We start from the raw sequence: 23,408 nt of genomic DNA, 5'->3' as shown, positions 1-23,408 counted from the left end.
TATCATAGCTGTCATCGTTGAAGAAATGAATGTGCAAAGGCTTTGCAAACACGTGTCATGCCCGTATATTATAAATACACGACGGATGAGTGGCTTGTATTATCAAATGGCAGAACTTGAACATTTCAACACCCAAAGTTCAGTCTTTAGCTTTACAATGAAAGCCCAGAAATGCTGCCTATGATATGTACGGGTCTACACAGACACTCTCTATTCACCTCAAGAAAAAGCATGGAGAAGGGAGCTCACATTCGCTGAGTACCATATAATAGGCAGGCATGTGCTAGGTGTTGCCCCAACGTTATCACCCCAGTAACCTCCTCAGCAACCTCCCATGGTAAGTATTCACACCCTTCGGTATATGTGTGATAAGGGGAGGCTAGGGTCACACAGTTAGTTGAGTGACAGACTTGAGATTAGATCCTGGGTGGACCTGTAAGCCCACTTTTCTGAACTGCTTCTGGGTACCTAAGGTCTATCCCTGGGTGTCTTCCTCAACCTTCTGAGTAGGTGCAGTGGTTGTCTTCACCCCTTCTCATTTCTTCTAACGTCACCACCTGGATTTTCCCTTGGAGAGCAACTCTCCTGCATTCTCAGTTGTACCGGGCTAGCCCTCCTCCTAAGTGGTCTGCAAAGCAAGACCCACATAGCTCAATAAGAGCCAGTCCTGGGATAGTTACTGAAACTATAGAAAGAAAGAAGCTCTTTCCACTGGGGCTGCTAAGCTACTAAGATTGAAGCCTGGAGCTGCCAGGTGGCAAAGAGCCTGTGTGAGAACCAAGTCAAGAGAGAAAAATTGGGCCAGTGTATAGAGAGAGTCCTGATGACAATATCGGAGAACTGGATCCAGCCAAGCCTGAAGACAAATCTAATTCTGTTCTCAGTCACCTGAGCTAAGAAATACCCTTTGAGGCTAACACAAGTCTGAGTCAGGTGTCTGTATCTTCTAACTAACAGAGTGGGCATTTCTATATCTCCACAACCTACAAACTAAGGTTCCAGAGAGAATCCCAGTGAAGTTGGCACATGAGAAAGCAGGCATTCTTAGCTCTGGATTCTTCTCTTGAAACTGGCCACTCAATGTTCACCTGTGAGAATATTTCCCAGCTACCCTGAGGCCCAAGAAAACTGCACAGTCCAAAATTCTCATTAGGATGTTAGCACGTTGTCCTGTTTAGGTTAGCAATTTTTCCTGTTCAGTATAGAATTTCCCTATGTTTGTTTATTCTTAAAACAAACAAGCAAACAAACAAAACTCACTCTATCCTCTGCTCCCAACATTCTCTACACACTGCTTGTGTTTATTTCTGAAACAGATACATGTGCAGGATGGAACCCCAAGGAAATGAAATAAAACAGAACAAAGGTAAAATAAAAAACACATCAGAATGGGAAAAGTATAGTAGAAAACATTCTAATCCAGTAACATGTTGAATAATAATAAATTCTACTCATACCAACTTACTTCAGGCTCTGATTTAGAATGAGCAAGTTGTTTGGAAAACCCCTCAGGGCACCACTTAAAGGGGATTTGGTTTACTATTAAGCACCGATAAAATTTTCTTTAAAAACAAGAACTTGGTGCCATTGGTACACAGAAAAGCAACCCAGACAGCGGGGAACTTAGCATTTAATGAGCAGGATCCTGCTCTACCCAGAAGGTGCGCACACAGCAGTGCCCACCAACCCACTGCTCTCTCTTCTTCCCTCCCTCCCTCCCTGCCTGTTCCCTTTCCTCTCTTTTTCCTTTGTCCCAACAGCCCAGAGAAAGAAGATGTAAGTTGAAAAGTTCTCACTGCAGGTATTTCCCTTTTAAAGTTAACATCCTTACAAGAACGCTCTGAACAGGTACCATTCTTACTCCCACCACCAGATGAGATACTCATCACTAAAATCTGAACCCAAGGCGTCTGACTCCAGAGCCCAGGCTCTGAGCCATACCTGCTTTTCAGACTGAGAAGAAGGGGGCTGAGATGTCAAGTTAAGGAGTTTGTAGTAGGCAACATAACAGATGGTTCCCCCATAATGTCTACACCTAATTCTCAGGACCTGTAAATATGTTAGGTTACAAGGCAAAGAAGGATTAGAGTTGTGGATGGAATTAATTTGCTAATCAGCTGACCATAAAATAGGGAGATCATTCTGCATTATCTGGGTAGAGCCAACGTCATCACAAAGGGTCTTTCCAAATGGGAGGGGAAACTGTTCAGAGAAAACCAGAGAGACTGACGGCATGAGAAGGACTCAACAGCTTGGATGATGGGGGAATGCGGTCAGGAGGCAAGAAATGTGGTCAACCTTCAGAGGCCAGAGAAGACACGGGAATGAATTCTCCCTTAGAGCTTCTAGAAAAAAATGCAGCCCTGCTGATTCCTTGATTTTAACCCAGTGAGACCTGTGTTAGATTTGTGACCTACAGCACTACTAGATGATAAATAGGTAAAGATATATAAAAATGATGTTAAATCTGTGGCAACTGGTAATGGTGGCAACTAGAAAACTAGCCCGTAAGTTCACCTGGGCAGGCCTGATCAGTCAAGGCCTGTGAGACAGTGACGCAGCCGAGACGGAGCATTCCGCCTGTCCTAAAGGGAGACAGGGGGACCCGAGGGGGTAAGAAGCGAAGTGAAGGAGAGGTCTCGGCAGCAGACAAAACCTCTTTCCTTCCCTTTCTATATTCTGGAAACCTAGAGGCAAGTAGTATTCTCAACACACAACTTCATTCGAAATAACCACTCAGTAACGCGTGCGCTCTAGACTTTTACTCTGCCTTTAACCAACTGCCTACTCTGTGCCGGGCACCTAGCAATATACATACAAGAGTTCAATTTCTTCAGGAAAAAAACAAGTGGGGGCATGGGAACCAGAGCCTTAACATGATATGAAATGTAATGCATCCCTCCAGAATTAAGCTAGCATCATTATCTGTTCAAATTCTAAGGAGTAAAAGATACTCAACATTAGACTAAGTCTCTCACCATTGAGGTTTTTATTTAAATTCAATATACCAGCAAGATACTTATTCATATTAATATATGCTTACTGAGATCCACATAGGAATAGTAAAAGGTAATAGATAAACTCAGCATCCAGAAATACAAAATTAAATAATTCTAAGGGTAATACACCCCTAGAGGGTGTTTATGACTATACAACAGGCAGGTGACCTTAAATAAGAAAGTCCTTAATGATTGAAATTTGTTCATTACAGAGAACCAGTCAAACCCCAGTGGTCATTTCTCTTGCTTATGAAAAAGGCACACTAAAGTCATTCGGGCATTAAGCCAATGGCAACCCTCTAGGGCACCAAAGGGCTAGAGCCTGGCTGGTATTTCTTACCACCCAGAAGTGGGCTGTCTCAAAGACCAAAATCCTCCTCTCAATTGCCCAAGGTCTTTGAGGGACTACCTGGCAGCCTCATCCCTGGACCACAACCATGCCAAGTTGGCGGAACAATGGCCTGTCTATTACCACCAGTGGAAGCAGCCTTGTGCTCTGAGGGCTGAGAGACAAGGCTTGTTCTCCAGCAGCTGGTTGCTCAGTGGGCTGCACGGTTCAGGCCGACTGTAAGGAAAGGGCAGAGCCGCCTCACTGTTTACCCCATCCCCGACCCCAGGCCTGAAGCCAAGGGTCACAAAATGCAATGTCTTCAGGGGTCGGGCAGGTGAAGTCAATGAGGGCAGTGGGTGACATGTAAGAAACACACAGCACTCTCTAATTCCACTTTTGAGAAGGCGTGGATCTGAAGAAATATTGCTAAGAGTAGACAATGGAGCAAGTGTGATAGTTCACGTCACCTGACGGTCTGCCTTCGCGTTGGGAAACCACAGGGAGTGGTGGGACCACCAGTGAGAAACTGGCGATCACATGGCCATCTCCGATGGGCAGTGAGCAGTACTCAGCTCCAGTACATTATGGCCATGTGGGAACACAAGCCCACTGTTATAGGATTGTCTGACTTTTCCAGACAAAGCCAGAAATACAGGCATTTTTAGGGCATCTAGCAACTTCAAATGTAGCAAAACAAACACTTATGCATTTTTTCTAGCTTATACACAAAATAAAAATCTGCATGGTACATGCTTTAAGAAAAGGGAACCCCCATCCTCCCTTGGCCCCGAACTAGGGTAGCTTGCTCAAATTAAAGAGGCCAGAGGTAGATTTCTCACGCTCACACACACTGTGGTACCAATAGGACCTAGTGTCTTGCTAAGGGCCACATATGCTGTTTCTGAAGGAAGATGTCTTCTAAGCAACGCCAAGTCCTCGGTCACTCCACGCTTCCCTTTCATCTGTTTGGGATCACTCCAGTTCCCGATGCCACCTCCTGGGCCTGCACGGTTTTTAGAACAATCCTTGCAATTGAAAGGCAGGGTTCTCCCTGTCTTGAGACACGAATGAGTCCAGCCTCTCGTGTCTGACACTGTGGGAAATGCACTGACGACTGGCCTATGCCACAGGCCTTCAGCGACTCACAATCTCTCTCAATTACCACGTATGTCGCAGAATTTGTACCATCTGCTTAGAAAATTTCTAGCTCCAGAAACCACAGTATATCTTGATAAAGCAAAAAGACTAACCAAATTGCCTATCTCTGACAAATCCTTCACTGAAATATCTAGTTGGTCTGAAATATTTCCCACATAAATTGTACAATCAGATTTTATCCGAATATGTCCATGGCTACACAACTATACATTTCACAGTAAGTCAGTTCATTTGAAGAAAGAAATACTAACTCTGGCCATTTCCCCCAAAGAACTCTCTGTCTATGTCCAAGGATGACAGCACCCACAACACACAACCTGCAAGGAACGGCCCCACCGCCGCCCAGGGGCAGGGGACCTGTGTGCCCTCCTGCACCATAGTCTAACAGCTCTCAAGTGGACATGCTGCTCTCTCCCAGAGGACTGCGGACGAAGCATCCCCGTCTGTGTAGCTTCTTTATTAGTTGCCAGGGCTAGAGAGGGGTCAACCTGAGGTGGGAGTTGGGGCAAAGCTGCCAAATAAGGAGAAACTTGACTGAAGTATAATCCTCAGAGGAGCTGCTGGGACTTCTAGGTCATGGGATAGAAATGAGAAAACAGGTCGCAGTCTTGGTGAGCAGAAGAAAGCTCTAAAGGAACAAATGACAATAGTTTCGACAAGTGGACTTCCTCAGCCCTGGGGTGGGGGGTTATCTCTGGGCTCCAGAAGGCACGGGGGGCTTTATTTAGTTCTTAAAAAATGAAGATAAGAGGAAAATAGCCTCTTCAGGAAGAAGGTGGGGGGAAAGGAGGAAAAACATGAATGTTTCTTCTTAAAGGAGCACCAAGGCAACGGGCCACCGGGAGACTTGGCCACCACTGACCTGCTCTCCAAACAAACACAGGGCGCTCCGGAGGAAGGCCTGGTGAGGGGAGGCGCCTGCCCGGGCCCTGGGAGGCAGGATGCAAAGAGATCGACTTTCCTTCCAAGGAGAGCCAGGCCTCTCCGGGCATCCTGCAGCCCCTCCTGCCGTCCTGCGAGCTGCCGGCCAAGCCGGGGAACCCTGAGGCTTTCAGGGCTTTTATCGTATTAGAAGCATTTTTCTCATCATAACTGAGACCTTTAGTATTGCATTAAAAAGATGGTTAATTTTCTTAAGCTTCCTTTTAAACACAGAAATAGGATTAGAAGGATAACACGCTCAGATGCAAGCCCATTATTTGATTATGTCTAAACCTAATCCTGCCTTCACCTTGGCCTGCAGAGTCTCCATTTTGGGGTTTATTGGTTGATAATGCCAAGGTTGTCAGATACTATTATTGTGTAGGATCTGCCGCTACCGTGCTCTTTCTTGCACCATCAAATGCTGAAGGTTTGAAATGGAATTACAGGATAAGTTCTCAAAGCCTTGCCATCTTTGAAACCTTTGTGCCTGTTTTCAAAGGAGAAAGACTGGTGCAGGCCCCCAAAGAATGGGAACTGTCTTCAGTAAATTCATGTCTGGTAACACTTGGGAGGAAAGCTTATAGCTCACCGTCCTTCCGTGAAGCAGGTTCTCTACTCTTACTCACATTTCTAAGGATGAGGGAAAATGGTATTGATGTTAATAAAAAGATCAGGAGAAGCAGCTACAGGTAACCACTCTCCATCCCAGTACTTTTTATCTCATGCTAAAACGATCTGTCTCACCATTTCCTTGAGGGTAGGAATTGCGTCTTACTGATATCCAGTGACTAACTCGGGTATAAATACCCGTGCATCTGAACCAAGAATTCGTACAATCTCTCGATTACATACATGGAGGCCCCCTTATCTCATTGGTTGCCTCGGAGGAGAAGTAAAAGGTATTCCCAGATCTGAGACCCTGGGAGAGGGGCTTCCGATGAAACCCAGAGCACATGGACAGCCCACTCGACAACCCCCACCATCTTCCCTCCCCATCCCAAAGCTTCTAGGTTTCTTTACCTGTCGCAGTGGTTGCATTTAAAGGGCTTTGCACCTGTGTGTTTCCTGTAGTGCCTCGTGAGCTCATCGCTTCGTGCAAAACGCCACTCACACCCTTCCCACGAGCACTTATAAGGCTTCTCACCTGCAAAGAGATGGAATGACCAGGGTCAGTGACAGGAAAAATGGCCACACACCGATCAGAGTCTGCTACCTGCCCATCAGTTTTGGAAAATGGATGTATACATCCACCTTGAAAGACTCCATCTCCCAACCACAGCACGTCAGTGGTTGTTGCTGTTGTTATTATTATTTTAACCTTCAAAAGGGGGTTTCAAAACAACCTCCAATCTGGAGCTGTCACTTCAGTTCCCAAAGTCACAGCATTTCCTTGGACTGTGGAGGGATCAATTTTTATTTCTTTGCTATTCCCTGGAGCACTCTGACCCCCAAAGTCCAGGCAGAAAGGAAATGTGCTATTTTCATCAGAACCACAAACGCTTCTAGGCTATTTTTCTCCAGAACATACAGTCATTTACCGTCTCAGCCTTTTCAGTCTCCTCCCTGCTTTCCCCGCCTCCCACAACTGTAGCCAGGTAGCTGCCCGGCCAGGCAGGTCTCCCAGAACATGGCTCGTTCCAGTAAATGTGTGAGTGGATGGACAGTCACCAGAAAGGGCCACAGCTTGAGAGGAAAGGAAACATCACTCGACGATTCCCGGCATTTCTGTGAAACACAGTCACAAAGTCCTATTTAAGAAGCCCATAACTTAAATGACTCCAAGAGCATCATATTAGAGAGAGATACATATTTATTACACAATATTTTTAAAGTCAATTTGTACAGCCGGGGTTTAAGCCACAGGGCAGCTGCTTAAAAGCACGAAATACGAGCTCTTGGACTCCAGTGACCTTTCCGCACAGTGCAAACAGATGGAGGATTCGGAAAAGAAAGTACAGGAGCTTTGCTCAGACCATTTTTTTTTTAGCCTGTCAATGTCAGTCACCAAACATGACACATATTTACCCTTCCAGCTGTATGGCTTGTGGGTTCTCATTGAGAAGTGAGCCCAGTACCTGAGAGGCGGGTTAGCATAGTGGTCATGAGCCCTGGGGCCAACCTTCCAGGGTTCAGCTTTTAGTTCTGCCCCCAGGTGTCCAAGTTAACGCATTTACCTCTCTTTGCCTCTGTTTTCTGCGATATAACAACAGTATGTACCTCCCCAGGTTTGGAGAGGATAAATTAATATTATGTGAATTCATATATACTATCTATTAATTAGAACTGTGCCTGGCACCTGGAAGATTCCTGTAACTTGTAATTATTAAAAACTGCCAAACCCCAAACTTCAGGATACACAGGTGCCAGAGGACCACCTGTGGCTGTCCCATTATGTCTCCATTTTTCATGGCCAAACCTTCACTAGGCCGCACGTAAGGAGACATTGCCCGGGACTAGACTTGACTCACTTTCTTCTTTCCACCTTTCTTCTTCCCTTTAAGCCTGACTACAAAGTGATCACAATGCTTTATTTGTATCACCTGGAATCAAACCAAACATGATGGAAATTTTTATTTCGTTAAATCGGTGCCCTAGTGAGCCGCTGCTCTGTAAGACCCGTAGAGAAGAGGCGCGAGAAGCACGGGCATTTCTTTGAAAGGGAACCAAGAAGACATGAAGGAGAGCTGGAAGCACAGGAGGAAACCCATTCAGCTTTGGAAAGCAGCAAAAAATGAATCCCTGAGAAGGGTTAAAAGTTCACCTTCTGGATCCTTACAGCCAAAATTTTAGAAAAGTGCACCTGCTGAATAGTAGGTGAAGAGGGGAGGTTAAATCCACTTTGGAGTTAGCACACCTGGGATATTTCTGAGTTCATTAAACACACTAGGCCTCAGTGTCCTTGTCTGTCAGATGGGGGTGAGCGTCCCACATTTATCGTGAGGTTTAAATAAGTGGCCCTGCATCAGACACGTTTCTTGGGCCCGGCATGGGTGAACAGTCGACTGACTTGAACTCACTGCCTCCTCAGCTCGCCGGTGTGCCCGGAGGCTGCCGCGGAGGCGGGCCCAGCCGGGGGTCAATAACTCCCAGAGCACAGGCTCCAGACATGGGTCTGGAGTCACTCCAAGCAACCTAACTCTCAGAAAACAGAGTCTGTGTAAGCTTTAAACACGTTCTTAGTTATAGATGGAGAACAGGTCAGAAAAACTGGGCATTCTTTAGATCTGCTCTGAATGAGTAGGATGTTTGAGGGGGGGAAAAGTGACCCCAGTTAGAGAGAGAAGTGCCCCTCTCACCATGGCATGTCGGCTTCCTTCTTAATGCTATTGATACTCACAAGGCTTCGTTACTTCAAGGAAATCTACATGAACAACGCCAAGGAAAAGGGGGAATGAGGCGCCAGAGACCTCAGAAGTTCAACATGTCCTCCATCCCCACAGGCGTCCCAGTACAAGCAAACTTGGAGGTTCCTGGAGCCACGAGGGCCCCACAGAGCCGAAATGCAACGACGTATCTGGAAATCCTATGATATTCTGCAGCAACAAGCAGAGACATCCAGTCCCCAGAATCAATGCCACCATCGAACTGCCCCGTCCATCACAGGCAACCACATTCTGAAGGACACAGGAAGGACAGGGAGAAAACGAAAGAGATTGAAGTGGATGTCCTTACTGGGTTTTTTATTATCATTATTTCAAACAGCTTGCTTTTTCCATGGCAGAATTTTAAAAATCGGTTCTATTTTGCTTTGACAACCAATATCAAGGGTTTAGTTACTTCCCAGGAACTAACGTAGGCTCTTAGTTAATTCTGGCACAAACCCACTGTCCTATCCAGTAGCTATTCCAGCATCCCTTCGGCAACTGTGTCGACAGCAACTACAGAGAGCTCGAACCTGACTTTGAATCATATCACTAATAGTTTCCTGCTTATGGCGAGGTGCTACACAGAACCATACTGAGGATACACCCCTTTGTACCCTGATAGTTTAGCCAAGTCATATTATAGTGATTCATCACGCTATTTTTGCAGTGTCTGATTAATTTACCTAGAAGTAGCCACTTCTACAAATACTAACAAGAAATTTAAAACAGCCAAGAAAGAACTCAGGCAAATGAAGGAGCAGTGCTTTAAACAGGCAGCGTTAAGAAGTCAGAGAAGCAGGAAGAAAACCATAAAGAATGGAAAGTATGTCATATTTAGGGCTCAGAAATAGTGGGATTAGGCTGACCTCATTCCCAGGTTCTATCCCCGCTTCCATAAACCAATTTCTATGGGCAAGCAGGTCAGTGAAATTGTCAGAATTTTGCATGGCCAAGATGACCTGCACCCACTGTTCACCCTTGGGGATGAAGCCACCTATATCCGCAACAGTCTACCCGAAGATTTCTGCTCATTTTATAAAAGGCTTGGGTTTCTTTCTTTGTAAAAAAAAGAAAGAAAGAAAGTCTTTTGTTTCAGAAACAAGGCGAAAAAGGAAGGGAGCAAGGGAGTGTGGGAAGGAGGGAAGGAGGAAGGAGGGAGAGGAAGGAAGGGAGGAAGGGAGGGAGGAGGGGAAGGAAGGAAAAAGAAACAAGCAGTTCAGTCATAACTGGAGCAGATTTGATGCCAAATCTGCTCACCTGCCTCACCCTCCCCTCTCTCCTTGCTCCACTCCAGACACTGCTCCCAGGTGTAGAGCAGAGAACGGTGTGCCCTCGCACAACAGGACTGCCTGGCGCCCAGGGCAATGCCGGCCATTCACCCCACCGCACCTCTGCAGGGAGTGAACACATTCAAGAACAGCCTGGGTGAGACAGGCAGGTGGGAGAGAGACTTACAACGTTAGGACTCCCGTCCCGAGGGCATGGGTGAACGAAGGCGGGCGTGTCACGGGAGCCTGACAGGGCCCGTGCAGCTCCCAGTGCTGGGGGTGGGACACACTCCTCAGAGCCCCCTGCATTTGGGGAGGAATGGCAGTAACTACTTTTCCTATCTGGACATAAACCCTAGACAAGTTGTTTCCCTGGGGGAGTATGTGTTACCTCGAGGTGACAGCAAGTCTAATCGGATATAAATAGATTTATAACCAAATGAGGGCTCCTGAAGAGAATTAAGGGTGCTTGAGAAACGGGAAGGACACTCAGCAAGGGTGAACTGTGGCAAGAACTCCTGCTCTTCCACAAAATGGCCTCTGGAACGCATCCGTCTGGTCTACACCAGGGTGGCATTTGTTAACTGTCCCTACACCGAGATCATCAAATCTGACGGATGGAAAATGCACTCTGAACAAAGCTATTTGAACATGCTCTTTCAGCATATGCAGATTTATCATGAATTATGTAAATACACTGAAGTCTTAATATATTAGGATATTATAAAACACACACTCAATATAGAAATTTAAGAGAAGTGCAGTATCGGGAATACAGTCAGTATCGGCAATAATACTGAGATAAATATGTATGGTGCCAGGTGGGCGCGGCAAGTGTCCGGGGGAACATTTTGTAGGTATATGACTGTCTAACCACGATGCGGTATACCCGAAACCAATGCAAACTAATGTTGAAAGTAATCTGTAGTCCAAAAAGAAAACAATACACATTACACTGGAATTTGCCACACACAAGGGAACATGAACGTGCACGTATGTGTACAAGTGACACAGGCCACAAGAAAACGAAACCTGCCGCCGTCTTGTGGGTTAATGAACGCACTCTATTTTCTATTTGATTCCAGTTCATTTACAGAAAGAAAAAGGAAGTGATGCACTAGGCTGACTTTTTTAAAAATTAGGGTAAATTAAATATAACTAGAAGGTACACACTTTTCTTCCTGCACTCAGGAAGCCATGCTGCCAACCCGGGGTTAGAGGCTGCTGCCCTTGGTGTAAATGAAAAGTGTGGGGCTGCAAGGGCTCCTGTCTCGCCGCGTCCGACCGAGGCCCCTCCAGCCTGCTCCACCTCCATGCATCAGAGAAGTTTTCGAGCATGTGTGTCCTTTACAGGGTGCCTTATCCTTTAGATTTCCATATAATTGGTTTCTGTGACATCCTCTGGACTTCATTTTATGCATTTAAAAGCATTACTCTGCAAAGGGTTCCACAGGCTTCACTAGACTGCCGAATAAGCTTAAGACCCGAAAAGGTGAAGAAGCAGTTAAAACGCAAGTGCTCCGGTGGCTTCCTAGCACTCTCAGAATAAGTCGAAAACATGTAAGGCCCTAAAAGCAGTCTACATGATCTGGCCCCCGGCTACCTTGCTAATCACATCTCGTTCCCATCCCCCCAGACTCACCAGGGCCTACCATCTCACTTGCTCCCCACCTCAGGGCCTTTGCACCTGCTCCTCCCTCTCCAGGAGCACTCTGGCTCCCTCACTTCATTCACATCACTGCTCAGATGCCTCCTTCTCAGAGAGACCTACCCTCACCATCCTCTGGAAAACAGCAGATTCTTTCTCTACGTCACTTAATCACTTTATAATTAGATTGAATATTGTTTTTCATACTACTGTCTACTTCCCCTACTAGAGCATAAGCTTCATGCAGGCATCTGTTTTGGTCACTGTTACACCAAAAGCCCTATAGCAAGGCCCAGCCCAGTGCTGTCGCATACATCAAGTGCACAGAGCATCCTGATTTGCAACAAAGACCCAAGCACTCACAACAGGCAGGACAGCCTGTGTGATTTCAGTCCCTCTCGTTCTGGGTACTAAACTGGCTGGAGAGCAGGAAATGTTTGCCTGCTTGTCTAAACCTGGCCACTCTTCTGGGACAGGGACTAAAATGTGGAGCTCTACAATGGCTTTAATATTCCTTCAATCAAAGATTACTTCTACTGCTTCCCTATCTGCCCAGGCCTAATGAAGGAGTATCCTGAAACATCCATCTTACACCTGGGATCCCGGTCTCCTGGGCAACAGCCCCTCTGGGAGACCAAGTGCGTCATTTTATGGAACTCATTTGTAAAGGCTCTTGGTGAAGATGTGTTTGAGAGAGCATATGAGACAGGCCAAATGTACTGCAGTATAAACTTGCCTTTAAGATACAGACTCTAGCATGAAATATGAACATGTGCCAAACTCTTGCATTCCAGGTTTAAAAGTCCCTTGAAAATAAACATCACTAATGCAAATTTTCTGCATTCATTTCCTGACCTGCACAATTTCAAGTTCCTAATCCAATTCCTAATCCTAAGGAGACTTAGGACTTTGGCATGCCCAGTTTTTTGTTAAAACTAATTTTATTTATCTCTTACTTTTTAAAAATGTGGTTACTAGATGTCTGTTATCTGGGCATGTCAAGGTCCCAGTCTCTTTAGGACTTGGATTAGGAGCTTGAAATTTTGCAGATCAGGAAATGGAAAGGCAAAATGGAACGGAGGAAGAATACTTTGTAATGGGTTTATGTTGCCACTGAGTATGTCTAGAGAAAATCAGCAAAGACCCATCAATCGCTTTCACAGCACACTCAGCAGCACTAGAGAATTTCAGCCGCCTGGGGAATAAAGACATTGAGAGAGAGAGAATGTCACTACGCTTTCTTAACACTGGAAAGAGAGTAAGCAGTGAGCATTGCTCCATCAGCTGGCAATCCTTTTCATGTTTATGTGCTGTAACTAAAAACACCCTAAGTTTTTAACTCTGCTTTGGAAAATTGTGAGTTTCTCTTAATTTTCACTTGAATATTAAATCTTTTCTTTTTTCACAGTGTTTAGATTAGATGATTAATGGAAAATAAGACCAGGGCTTTATTTCCCAGAATTTCAAAAGTATATATAACTATAATATAACACAGAATGTGTACTCAATACATATATTCCATATTGATTTTTTTCATTTACCCATTAGTGCCTCACCCGAAGGCCTACTAGGCGCTAGCACCTGAGTTGTTCAATTTGCACAAAGCACTTGTCACTTTACAGAGCATACAAATATTTACTCTTTTTTTATTATTCCTAAAAAGCAAATACAACAATACTTGCCTAACTTAGGCTCACTCCCCATGGCCTGAATTACTGCCCTACAATGGCTGTTTAGAAGTGTGTAAACTGACATTTAAATCCCATGCTCAGTGACGTGTAGCCCTGCTTCAACATGGAGACAGGTGAGAAAGGTTCTGCTTGATCCCACAGCTCCTGACAACCGCCACATGCAGCTATAAGCCCTTGAAACCTTGCTATCATGACTAAAGAACTGAACTCCTAATTTAATTCTAATTAAAATTTAAAAGCTGAAGCAACATCAATAATATTTTATACTCTTTTTGGGGGGTAAAACTACACTTTAACCATTAAAGGGACTTACACATGCTGTAAATATACAACACACTCTGGATTTTGAAGACTTGGAATTTTAAAACTGTGTAACTATATCTCATGAATAATCCTTATTGATTTTATATTGAAATCATAATATTTTGGATATATTTTCACCTATTTCTTGTTACATTTTTAAAAAGAGTGGTTCCTAGAAAATTTAAGATTGCATGTATGGCTCGCATGCATTTCTATTTTGGACTGCACTGGTTTAAAATATATTTTCTATGTGGAGATTCCACTGTCAACTGAAGCACTCACTTATTCCTCCTAAACTTTTCCCCATACTCAGCCCAAAAGACTGTGTTACCACCTTACCTTCCAGATTTGTAAGTTATAACATGTACTATCTCCCAAAACACCTCATCTCTGCCCACAGGTGAGCAGGAAAAGTAAACTAGCCTGACCTCTCATCTAGTTCACCGATGGTGAAAATACACCCTCTCCGGTGGGATGAGTCGTTGGATTTAACCGACACCAGTTGTTGGTTCTAAGACATACTGAGCAGGGACCCTGCTGGAGACTGCGGGGACGAGGAAAGGGTCTCTGCAGCAGAGGCGTCCCCACGTGGGAAAGGCCCATGCATGCGTGCTAGCAATACAAGACCCATGGTATCTGATAAGGGCATGTGCACGGACGTGTGGAGGAGGGCACCCCCAGGCCTCTGTAGGAGCAGACCATTAGGGCAAGGCTCCCTTGATGCCTCAATGCAGCTTGAATCATTGCCCTAGTGGTTCAAACCAGATTCGTCACCAAAACAAAATAGGTAAATCATCCAAAACCAGATTCTTCTGGTTCTGTCTTTGGCACGTAACAGCAATGTGGCTTTGCAGGGTCTATAACTTCTTTGTGTGAAGAAAGAATTAAAAACAAATCTTTTGCTTCCTTATAGGTAGGGAGATTCAATGGAATCTAGCATGTGACACTGACTGGTCAACTACAAAGTCCCAAATGGATAAAAGGAGTCTGATGATAACAGTGACATCAAAAGGAAGTGAGTGGGCAGGCGTGGAGGCCAAGGAAAGCTACGGTAGAGACCTCCATCACCTCTGGGCAAGGGCAGAAGGGCTTCTCCACGAGGCTTAAAGTGGAGCCCGAGCATCGCAGTGAGTCACCTGTCACGCCCACCTTGCCTTTGAAGCATAGTCAGGAAATATATAGGATTAAACAAACCTTTGGGGTCATATTCCATCTTAATGTCTATTAACATTTCCAAACTATTCGTTTAGAAGTGAAGTGTTAGATTCCTGGTGAATTTGTTTGAAATCCTAGAGGAAGACTGGGTTGGTTGGTCCTAAAAATCTGGCAACCAGCCCAGGTGCTGGAAGAGCTGTTGGCACGTGGAGTTTTCTGTAATGCGCAACCTGTGACTTCAATACATGTGTTTTTAGATACCACAGCATGTTTCCCATAAGCCAGGGAGTTTCATAATATTTTCAAAGTCAAATTGATGTTTTATTTAAAGAAATATGTATACGGTTCTCTAATATTGTTCAGTGGGCTGAGTGAGGTACAACTAATCCCCTCCCCAATGAAGTAAAACAAAATCCCTTGACTCTCACAAATGCAATTCTCCAAAACTGTAGACTTTACCTAAAACTTCAGACGTCAACATCCACACCTGAAACTCCACGTTCTCACATGACAGTTCAGGGAAACAAATGTTTCACTGGCACTGCGGTTAATTTGTTTTGTTTTTATTCTTTTCCCTTGCTTTTGTTGTTGTTGTTGTCCCACATTAATTTCAAACATTATTTTTATTAGCTTCTTAGGGATAATCCCAAAGAGTTTAATGTCCACTTAGAAGTTTAAGCATACTAAATTTGAAGGAAAAAGTTGTTAAAACATCCCCCTTTTCCCCTATCAAGATGACAACTGCATTGCATGAGTTTATGTGAAATGAATCTGTAGGATGTCTCTTCCATTTAGTAGTAAAGATATTACTTTGTGAGCCAGGTTCCCATAATTCAATTTGATATATTTAGGGGGAAATTTTATTATTAAAAATATGAGCTCTAAACTCATAGCCACATACAGGAATAGTCTATTGCTACCACGATGACCAAACCATTAATTTTTGAATCACTTTTAAAATTTTAATTTCAGGAATGAAGAAATGTTTGTTTAGCTTCACACATGTACCAAGATAAATTAATATGAAAGTATCACCATGCCAGTCTGAAAGTGATGATACCTCTAGTACAAAAGTACACCCTTTAGAAATAAGCCAACAGAGAATGGGAGCCCTTCCCCCAAAGAGGCTATCGATTGCAGAAGCTGGCAACTCAGGTGTACAACTTCAAGTGGGGGCAGCCAGAAATGTACTCTTCGTGCATGGAGTGTGGTAGTAAAAATAAAAGTAACTGTGGAGCACACGGCTTTGCAGAGCAAAGGCCCACCTGACACTTCCTGGGAAGGACTTAGGGGAGCCTGAGGGCAGGGTGAGAGGACTGGGTACCTGGGAGCCATGGGAAGGAAGAACATGGAAGTCCAGGACAGGAGGGCAGGCAGGCAAAGTTAAATCAAACCTGGTCTGATCCAGGGCCACGGCAGTCATCAATTGGCATGTATCACATTAGTGGCCAATGCCAAATTATTGTCCTAAGTACACTCATTTTTTTCTGTTTTTGCTAACTAAATTTTTTGCTAACCAAAAATTGGAAAATATAAATTTAAATAATTTACTATTAGGGTGCAAAGTTAACTTTCTGCTACAGATCTGACGTACATATAAACAAGATGGATCCATGGTATTTCAAAGCCCCATAGGAATGGATAACCCCAAACCACCTCGGATTCAACTTTGGAAGTTTATCAAGTGATTGGCTTCAGCATCCTGAATTTGTTATGATTAAGCTAAAGCTAATCTTAATTTTTATTCCCTGGTTATATAAATGCAGATGGTGAGGAAGGGGGCTAAGCATATCAATATTTTACAAGGCAATTTATCCCAAAATTAGAAAGCCAAAAAAGGTAACTACATCAACCCCCCCAGAAGCCCAAATTTGACCAGGTATCATTCAGCTTGAAAAAGCAGGGATCCAATTCCCCAGAGATTTTTAGAGGAAAATATTAACTCAGTCAAGATTTAAAACATCAGTTTGTCCCCATAACTCTCTTCCAAGATGATCAAACATTGTTTTTTTTAGAGGCTGAATTGCCTGACTAGCTATAAAGCAATCCAAATAAGTACCTCACCCAGGTATAAAGCATAAAAAGAAGTAACCCAAAAGAAAAATTTGTTTCTTATGTTGATAAATAGCAACTCAAGACAGATGCTTTTCACAAACCATTGCCTATGTACTTAGGGAAAAAAAACACTTCACTTATTTTTTTCTCTTATCCACCCTCCACTCCTTACAACCCCCCCCCCCCACTCTCCAACAGCCCCAAGAAGTGCCCCCTCGCCTTTCCCACTTACTAGGATGTCCTCTACTCAGAATGTGTCTGTATTCTACATGTCATGTGGGCCTTAAGTATTTCCTGGTCAGAAAACTAAAACTTTCTCTGAGTTCTTACCCTTTGTTATCTACTATTTCTTGCAGATACTTATCTTTTTATGACCTAATCCTTTGCCCTGCTTTTCCCCACCCATATTGCATGAAAGGTACTTAAAATTTTCAATCTGGGCCCTGGCTGGTGTAGCTCAGTGGATTGAGCACGGGTCTGAGAACCACACGATCGTGGTTCAATTCCCAGTCAGGGCACATGCCTGGGTTGCAGGCCAGTTCCCGGTTCCTGGCAGGGGACGCACGAGAGGCAACCATACATTGATATTTCTCTCCCTCTCTCCTTCCCTTCCCCTCTAAAGATAAATAAATAAAATCTTTTAAAAAAGAAGCAGTTATTTAAAAAAAATTTCAATCTGGGACATCTTACATCTCGAATTGAAAGTTGGATTAAGAAACCAATGAGTGCCCAGGCCCTGGGCTGGATGCCTTCTCTCCTGCTTCCTCATCATCACCCACAACGTCTAGCGCAGGCTCAGGCATGTTATATGCACTCAGTATGATGCTTGCTAATTAAGAGATTGGTGACTAATCAGAAATCAACAATACAAAAACTTCATTACCACCTTGCCTTCCAGATTCATAAGTCCTAACATGCATTATCTCTAAAACACCTCATCTCTGTCTATAGGTAAGCAGGAAAAGTCAAACACTTAGATTTCCCTAAGTCTAATGCATAGATGGTGAAAATACAGCCTCTCTAGTGGGATGAGTCATTGGATTTAACCAACACCAGTTGTTGGTTCTAAGACACACTGAGCAGGGATCCTGCTGTAGACTGGGGGGGCGGGGGGGGGTCAAGGAAAGGGTCTCTGCAGCAGAGTTGTCCCCAGGTGGGAAAGGCCCACGTTTGCATGCCAGCAACACAAGACCCACAGTGTCTGATAAAGGCATGTGCATGAACGTGTGGAGGACCCTAAGATGCTGTAGAACCATCAGGACAGGTGTCCCAGAGGAGATAAGCCTCACGGACACTTGAAGGATGCTGGAGACAAGAACAGTGGACATTTCAGGGGTAAGGAGCAGCATGTGCAAAGGCCGAGAGGTTGAAGTCAGTGGTCTGTTACAGCTGAGATGAATGGCGAGTACATGAGAAGGAGTTTCAGGAGTGAACCGGAGAGGTGGGAAGAGGCACACCCGCGCCTTCAGGAACAGAAGGCCCTGTTTAATGACCCTAGAATCCCCAAGACTTAGAACGTTATTAGAGATATGCCAGAGGCCCCTGATCAACTTGATCGGACAAACAAACGCACACATTACTAGTCCTTTCGAACCTTCCTTTAAGCATTGTAGCCTAAATCTTCCCACACCCTTGTTCTGCCACTCCATAATAAGAAAACACAATAATTAAAGCCACCCATAGAATCCACATTAACACAGAGACACGTGCGTACACCCTAATCTGCAAACAATTCAGCACAAACATGTTGACACCCACATATGCAGAAACACCCTCATGCAATCTGTCAGCCTCTATCTCTCTAACCTCAAACAGTCCTGACTTTGTCAGTGCCAAACCCAAGGCTACAAAATACTTTCTCTTCATTCTTCTACTGAACCTTCATCGTGCTACAAAAAAGACAATGCAATGACATAAGAAATATTAAGAAGTGGTAAATGAGACCCTATATTCTTGCTCTGTCAAGTAATTAATTTCCTAGTCATTTCATAGGATTCCAATAGTGCAATATTGTCACAAAATGCAAAATGTACATGGTTTCTAATGAAAATTCTGGCATTCCACAGGGACCCAGTTTTCACACAGTTATACTGATTTTGCAGTGAAGAAGGATTTTTCTCTTACCATGTATACATTAGAATTTCAGAGGTCAAATGTTTCATGTTAAAATGTCTGCATGGCAGGCTAAAAAGAAACTGTGAAGACGAAGAGCACAGCAGCAACTGCAACCTCCGCGTGTCCTTCCGTATTCACTCTCTCCTTTCGTTTATACTGCGAGATCCCCCCAAATTTAGCTGAGCCCATGGCTACCCAGAATGAAGACTCTCTGTCGCAGCTCCTTTGCAGCTGCATGTTCACACAGGATCAAGTTCTAGCTGATGAGATGCGAATGGAAGTGACAAGTGCAATTTCAAGCTGCATTCTCTTATAGCTGCACAAAAATTAGGTTTCTAGAAAGTAGGCCTGGGGGTAGTAGCCATCTTGAATTGCGTGGACGTGGCAATTTCTTGAGGGTGGAAGCCCTCAGGATGGGCGACCAATGCAATGGAAAGAATATGGGCTTCTGACAACTTCTCGGAGCACAGCCTTCTGAGAGCCCAGACTTTTATGTGAAAGAGAAAAAAGAATCTTACATCTTTAAGTTTCTGTTGGCTTGTGTCTCCATCACAAATAATTTCATTTATGTTCTTATGAGTTCAACGGGCAACAGCCACAAATAAATGATACACACTCAAATGGCCAGAACTTGCAATACAAACATTACTTCACATCTTGATCTCACTTCTTTTCTTCAGAAAGGTCGCCAGACCTTCATTAATAGCGTCTCAGGTGTCCAAGCATTTTAGGAGAAAACACACACGACTCACCATCAGGGGACCAGGGTTCTAGTCCTAGCTTTTCCTACTACTGTGTGATCTTAAGAAAGTTACATACTCTTGGGTCTCACTTTCATCCTTTGCACAACGGGGCTATCCCCTTCTTCAACGCTGGCCCCACAGGACTGCTGTGACGTATGAAGAGAGATGACATGTGTGCAACTGCTGTGCATACTGTTAAGTCCTATAAAGGCCAGGAGATTATTAACTCACTCCAAATAAAAATTCCTCTCTATTCAACCCACCTTTATTCAATCCACCTTAATTCAAAGTGGCTCTTGTCGGCACCCAGTGCCCAGATATACCTCCCTGGTGAAGAAAGGGCCAGAAATCACCTGGTTCTAGCTAAGATGGTTAGACATCAAGGTTAAAGTGTTAGGAGCAGGCTACCTCCTCGGGCTGGTCTTTCATTTCAGTGATGACACCTCAAGCCTCAACTCCTCAACTAGCAAAATGTCACTGATTAAAACACCAAAGGAACCAGACAAAACACCACAACTAAACACCAACTATAGAAAAATAGCCCAAAGCCTGTGCATCACTAAAATATGGTACATACCAGATCTGTCCAGAAGTCCAACCATTGTTATTATAATGAGAACAGTTTGTGTGACATCGCTATAACCTGGCAGCCAAGGAGCGTGGACTGGAATGTGCATGTGTGAACAATGACACTTCACTGTACTAGTCAGTGGGGGTGGCAGATGCCATTGAGTGAGCGTGTGTACTGTGTAGCCGTTGCAGTCAAGATGACTGAGAGAGTAGAGCAGCGAATCTGCATCCAATTTTGCATTCAGCTTGAATATTCCTCCATGGAAACTATTCAGATGGTTCAGAGGCCACAGCTATGGGCAACTGGAGACAGGCAGCTTCATCACCTGCTCATGCATCATATCTGGTACAGAGTTTTTTGGTGAAACATCAAATCACCCAGGTGATCCAGCCTCACCCACAGTCCAGATGTGGCGCACTGCAACTTCTGGCTTTTCCCCAACTAAAATCATGTTTGAAAGGGAAGAGATTTCAGACTGTGAGATTCAGGAAAAATAGGATGGGGCAGCTGATGGTGACTGGGGAGAACTGTCCCAAGGTGCCTACTTTGAAGGGGACTGAGGCATCATTGTCCCATGTACAAAGTCTCTTGTATCTTCTTCAATAAATGCCTCTATTTTTCATATTACATGACTAGATACCTTCTGGACAGACCTCGTATTTTACCAGGTCTCATATTCAGTGAAATATATTTGGCTTTTCTATTGGATACATGGATGGTAGAATCAAATCCTGATGAGATGTCTATATTTGTCTTCTCACAAAGATATACAGAATGTTGTACACAAATCAGAGAGTAAATGTACTTTTCCAGAGAATATACCTCGAACGGTCATCCTGTGCCAAGCCTTATGCCCCAATTCCACTCAACCTTGACTGAGGAGAGTGCTTTACAAATCCTGGGGAAATGGGCTACCCACTAATATTTGTCACGCATGTGTTCTGTGCTGGGCACTATAAAACACTAAGGGTCTTATGTATATTCTGCCCTTCAATCCTCGCAATAGCCCCATGAGACACATGCTCTTATCCTCTCTCACTTTATAGATGAGGAAACTGAGGGCCAGAGAAATCAAGCCACTTACCAAGTTTGCCAGCTTGTAAGTGGCACAGTCAAGATTTAAACCCAGGCGGTCTCACCTTCAGAGTCTACAGGCTTAACCACTACCTCACTCTACCTCTTCTTTAATTACTTACAATCACAGCAGAATGCATGTTACATTTCCTTGGGAAATATTTGCAGATAAAAGAAATCTTTCAACTGGAAACAGTGTCTGAACCATTTAGAGGCACCCACATAGTAGCTGTTCTTTTTAAAAATAAGTAAGTAAAGGAATGTCATCTCCTGAGACTGGTAACCAGGGGTGTGACCAACAACTTGCTCTTCCTGCCCCAGGCCCCACGCTCTCATCTTTAGCTCATGCAACAGTATCATTTGCTGCAGGACCTAAGTTGGGGGTAGGCAGTTAATTTTCTTCAGAGGAGACTGATAACCACGAATTCACGTTACCAGTGTGTTTCCATTTCATTCCGCTCACTTTCTCAAAAATCATCTGTATCCCCTGACACAGCCCTAGAGAAACGAACCCGAGTTGGAAACGCCCGAGGCCAATTGCAAAGCAAGGACCTCACTCTTAACCCCACCTCGGCTGCCGTTAGGTGCTGCAGGGCAGAAGGGCGAAATGAGACAGCTCAGTGTGGGGCTATCGTCACAAACTCCTTGGCAGGGTGAGAGGTTCTTCACTCCCTGCCATATCGTCACCCACACCTCACCCAGAAACTGGCGCAGAGGAAGATGGGAAGTGTGTGTCCTAAGGGAGAGAGAGACATGATGGGGCTGAGGAATCAGGCAGGGCCGGACCACGAAGGCCTGCTCGGTCCAATCGGATTTCACATATGGCTCCTGTGCACTTGAAATGTGAGCCATCCAAACCGGGATGTGCTCCAAGTATCAAACACACGCCAGGTTTCAAAGACTTGGGGAAAAAGGAATGTAAAATAGCTCATTAATCATTGTTTATATTGATTACATGTTGAAATGATGAGTTTGGATATACTGCGTTAAATAAAAGCCTAATATTAAAATGATTGAATTAGCACAACTAATTACTTTTAAAATAAAGCTTCTGGAACATTTAAAATGGCACACGTGGCTGACACTATGTGTCTCCACTGCACAGTGTTCTTAGGGGACCACACTTAAGAGTGTGGACTTCATCCAAAGAGCAATGGAAGCCACTGTGAGATTTTGAACAGAGGCGTAACATGGCTGGATTTAAATTTGACAAATGTCATTCTGGCCACCAAATGGGGAATGGGCTGCAGAGGGAAGAGAGCTGATGTGAGGAGACACTTCAGGAGATTCTACAACAGTCTGGGAGGGACAAGACAGTGGCTGGAGCAGTGATGGTGTTGCTCCTAGCAGCAGGGATGGAGACAAGTGAACAGATACAAAACACAGAAAGCAGTGCCAATGAGATATGGAAATGGATGTAATAAAGGGGAAATAAAAGGGTACGTATCAGGAGTGCCTCCCAGGGTTCTGTTACGAAGTGTGGGTGGCCACTGAGCCCCACCTCCCCTTTAGTAATTAAACATTCGGGTAGAACTTGCCCATCAGGTTACCCTGGGTCATGGTGGAGTTCCTCCGAAAGGAGCATAAATCATGGATGCTCTGGGTACTCTGGAACTAGTGCATGCTGTTCCAAAGTGCTCTCCTTCTGAAGAGCTCCCAGAACGAGTAATTCAAGATTCTGCCAAGACAAGAAACACTTAGGAAAGCTGTCAGAAACGATGAGGGTAGTTGCTGCTAAGACCAGGAAATGGGCCGGGAAGCACAGCAAATGGGATGGGCCGTGGCGGAAGCAGGGAGGAAGAAGGTCTTGCTCCTCTGCCCCTTCCTGGCTTCCTTTCTGGGGAATTCCAGCAAAATACTGCAGGAGGCTCCAAATACTTCGGAGTCAGACCCGAACTTATTAGCTGCCTACCCTTGGGCTTTTCTAGACTTCCGTTTTCTGCTCTCGAGGACAGAAAAATCATCCCCTACCTGGGGAGGGTTCAGGGCAATGACACAGGCGTAGGAC

At 44.5% G+C, this 23,408-nt stretch overlaps 1 protein-coding gene across 2 annotated transcripts in view; it reads right to left on the bottom strand.

The window, feature by feature from the left end:
- The window catches only part of KLF7 (KLF transcription factor 7), an 84,129-nt gene that overhangs the window by 4,100 nt on the left and 56,621 nt on the right, over window positions 1-23,408 (bottom strand). For both annotated transcript variants that reach the window (XM_037043492.1, XM_037043493.1), the window contains exon 3: window positions 6,433-6,556. In XM_037043492.1, the coding sequence (XP_036899387.1) occupies window positions 6,433-6,556 (124 nt within the window). The remainder of the gene's footprint in view (window positions 1-6,432; window positions 6,557-23,408) is intronic.

The sequence above is a fragment of the Sturnira hondurensis genome, unplaced genomic scaffold (genome assembly GCF_014824575.4).
Source record: "Sturnira hondurensis isolate 20B ecotype Veracruz unplaced genomic scaffold, ASM1482457v3 Scaffold0004136, whole genome shotgun sequence".
NCBI classification, from domain to species: Eukaryota; Metazoa; Chordata; class Mammalia; order Chiroptera; family Phyllostomidae; genus Sturnira; species Sturnira hondurensis.
The sequence above is the reverse complement of the archived record's forward strand: the minus strand, read 5'-3'. Positions and strand labels throughout refer to the sequence as shown.